At 42.4% G+C, this 1,485-nt stretch overlaps 1 protein-coding gene across 2 annotated transcripts in view; it reads left to right on the top strand.

Annotated features, from left to right (window-relative positions):
* The window catches only part of SDCBP (syndecan binding protein (syntenin)), an 8,164-nt gene that overhangs the window by 1,674 nt on the left and 5,005 nt on the right, over positions 1 to 1,485 (top strand). For both annotated transcript variants that reach the window (XM_010136594.1, XM_010136595.1), the window contains exon 2: positions 1,326 to 1,404. In XM_010136594.1, the coding sequence (XP_010134896.1) occupies positions 1,326 to 1,404 (79 nt within the window). The remainder of the gene's footprint in view (positions 1 to 1,325; positions 1,405 to 1,485) is intronic.

Here is a 1,485-nt window from a genome sequence, read left to right as displayed (position 1 = left end):
AAAGTTGCCCTTCAGCAGTTAGGTGACAGCGTCTCGCTCCTGCTGACTGTCACAGGAACTAGGGGGTGAACAAGCTGTCTGCTGCGTGTGGCTGTGAGAGAGGGAAGTAAACACTGTGATTGATTGCTAAATACTGTTATTTCAAGAGTAAGCCATTCCCTTTTCACTGATACTTTTGGTGGCAAAGGCTAAAAGATTTGCCGCTCCTGAAAATCTGCATTATAGAAATGCCATCTTTTTAAATACGCCTGAGAGCACTCTTGGGAAAGAGGGGGCAAAGTACTGAAAGACAGAGCAAGTGAGTGACGTTAAAATGACAGCTGGGCTTGTCACTTTAAATCCGAGCCTGTTCCTTTTGTCCGGCATTGGAGGCAATTCTAAATACATCCGATATTGAAAAATAATGAGTCATTCTTGCCCTGCAACTTTTTTCTAAAAGCAACTTCCTGGAGAGTACAGGACTACGAAGTCTTCTATTTTTAAGCATGATTTCCTTAAAAACACGAAGTAATTTGACCGTCGCGTTGTGTTGGATGATTTATGTGTCCTGTTCAGCATAGTGTTTCACTGTGCATTTAGTAATTTCCCCCCAGCCTTCGAGGTTCAGCCTCCCGAAGGCTGTTGGGCACAGCTGTTTGCACCACACTTCAGGCCTCTGTGCAGCAGCGTTTTTCACTGCCTGGGATTACACAAGGCCAAAAAAGTAGGAGCTGAGGTGTTGAGAAGGAAGGAAACTGGCTTGTGGTCTCTTAGGTTTCTGAGTTAAGTCAGTAATACAGAAATTTAAGCTTAGTGTGTTTGCTGTCATGCAACTTCTGTAGAAAAGTCACCTTAGAAGGTCCATTTCTTTCAGGAAGTATTAAACCAGAAGCATTGGATGGCGTGGAACCTGTCAGGGACTGTGGTAGAACTTACGCCTGTAAATGGTGAACAGGTGAAATGGCTGGAAAAAGTAATTACGAAACACTCTGCAAAGGTCATGCCTTAAAACTTGAGGTTATAAAAATTTGTCAGCTAAGCTTAATGTGTCTTTTAAGGCTCTTGACCTTGCCTGATGCCAAAACCAGAACAGGCTGACAGTAAAGCCTTGTCTCCGAAGCAGATATGAGTTGATCTGCAGAAGTAGGTTGATACACGACTACAGCATATTGTGTTGAAATTACTTATTTCAAAGAAAAAGATTGACCTCAGATCTCCAAGACGAATAGTAACTAGCATATACAAGAAAAAAAGGAAAGATTTAGTCTTGTGCCTGCATGATAATGATTTCAGAGATTATTTATTTTCTTGTGCGAGATCACACATGTGAGTTTCTTTGCTTTTAGGCTCAGACTGCCTTTTCTTCAAATCCAGCTAACCCAGCAATCTTGTCTGAAGCTGCTTCTCCTCTTCCTCATGATGGAGGTAAGCTTTAGAGGGCTGCATGACACTCTGAATGTCTTTCCTCCCCATATGAGCTTGCTTAGGAACAGACAAGCATGAATG

Source organism: Buceros rhinoceros, unplaced genomic scaffold (assembly GCF_000710305.1).
Source record: "Buceros rhinoceros silvestris isolate BGI_N320 unplaced genomic scaffold, ASM71030v1 scaffold32635, whole genome shotgun sequence".
Taxonomy (NCBI): Eukaryota; Metazoa; Chordata; class Aves; order Bucerotiformes; family Bucerotidae; genus Buceros; species Buceros rhinoceros.
The sequence above is the reverse complement of the archived record's forward strand: the minus strand, read 5'-3'. Positions and strand labels throughout refer to the sequence as shown.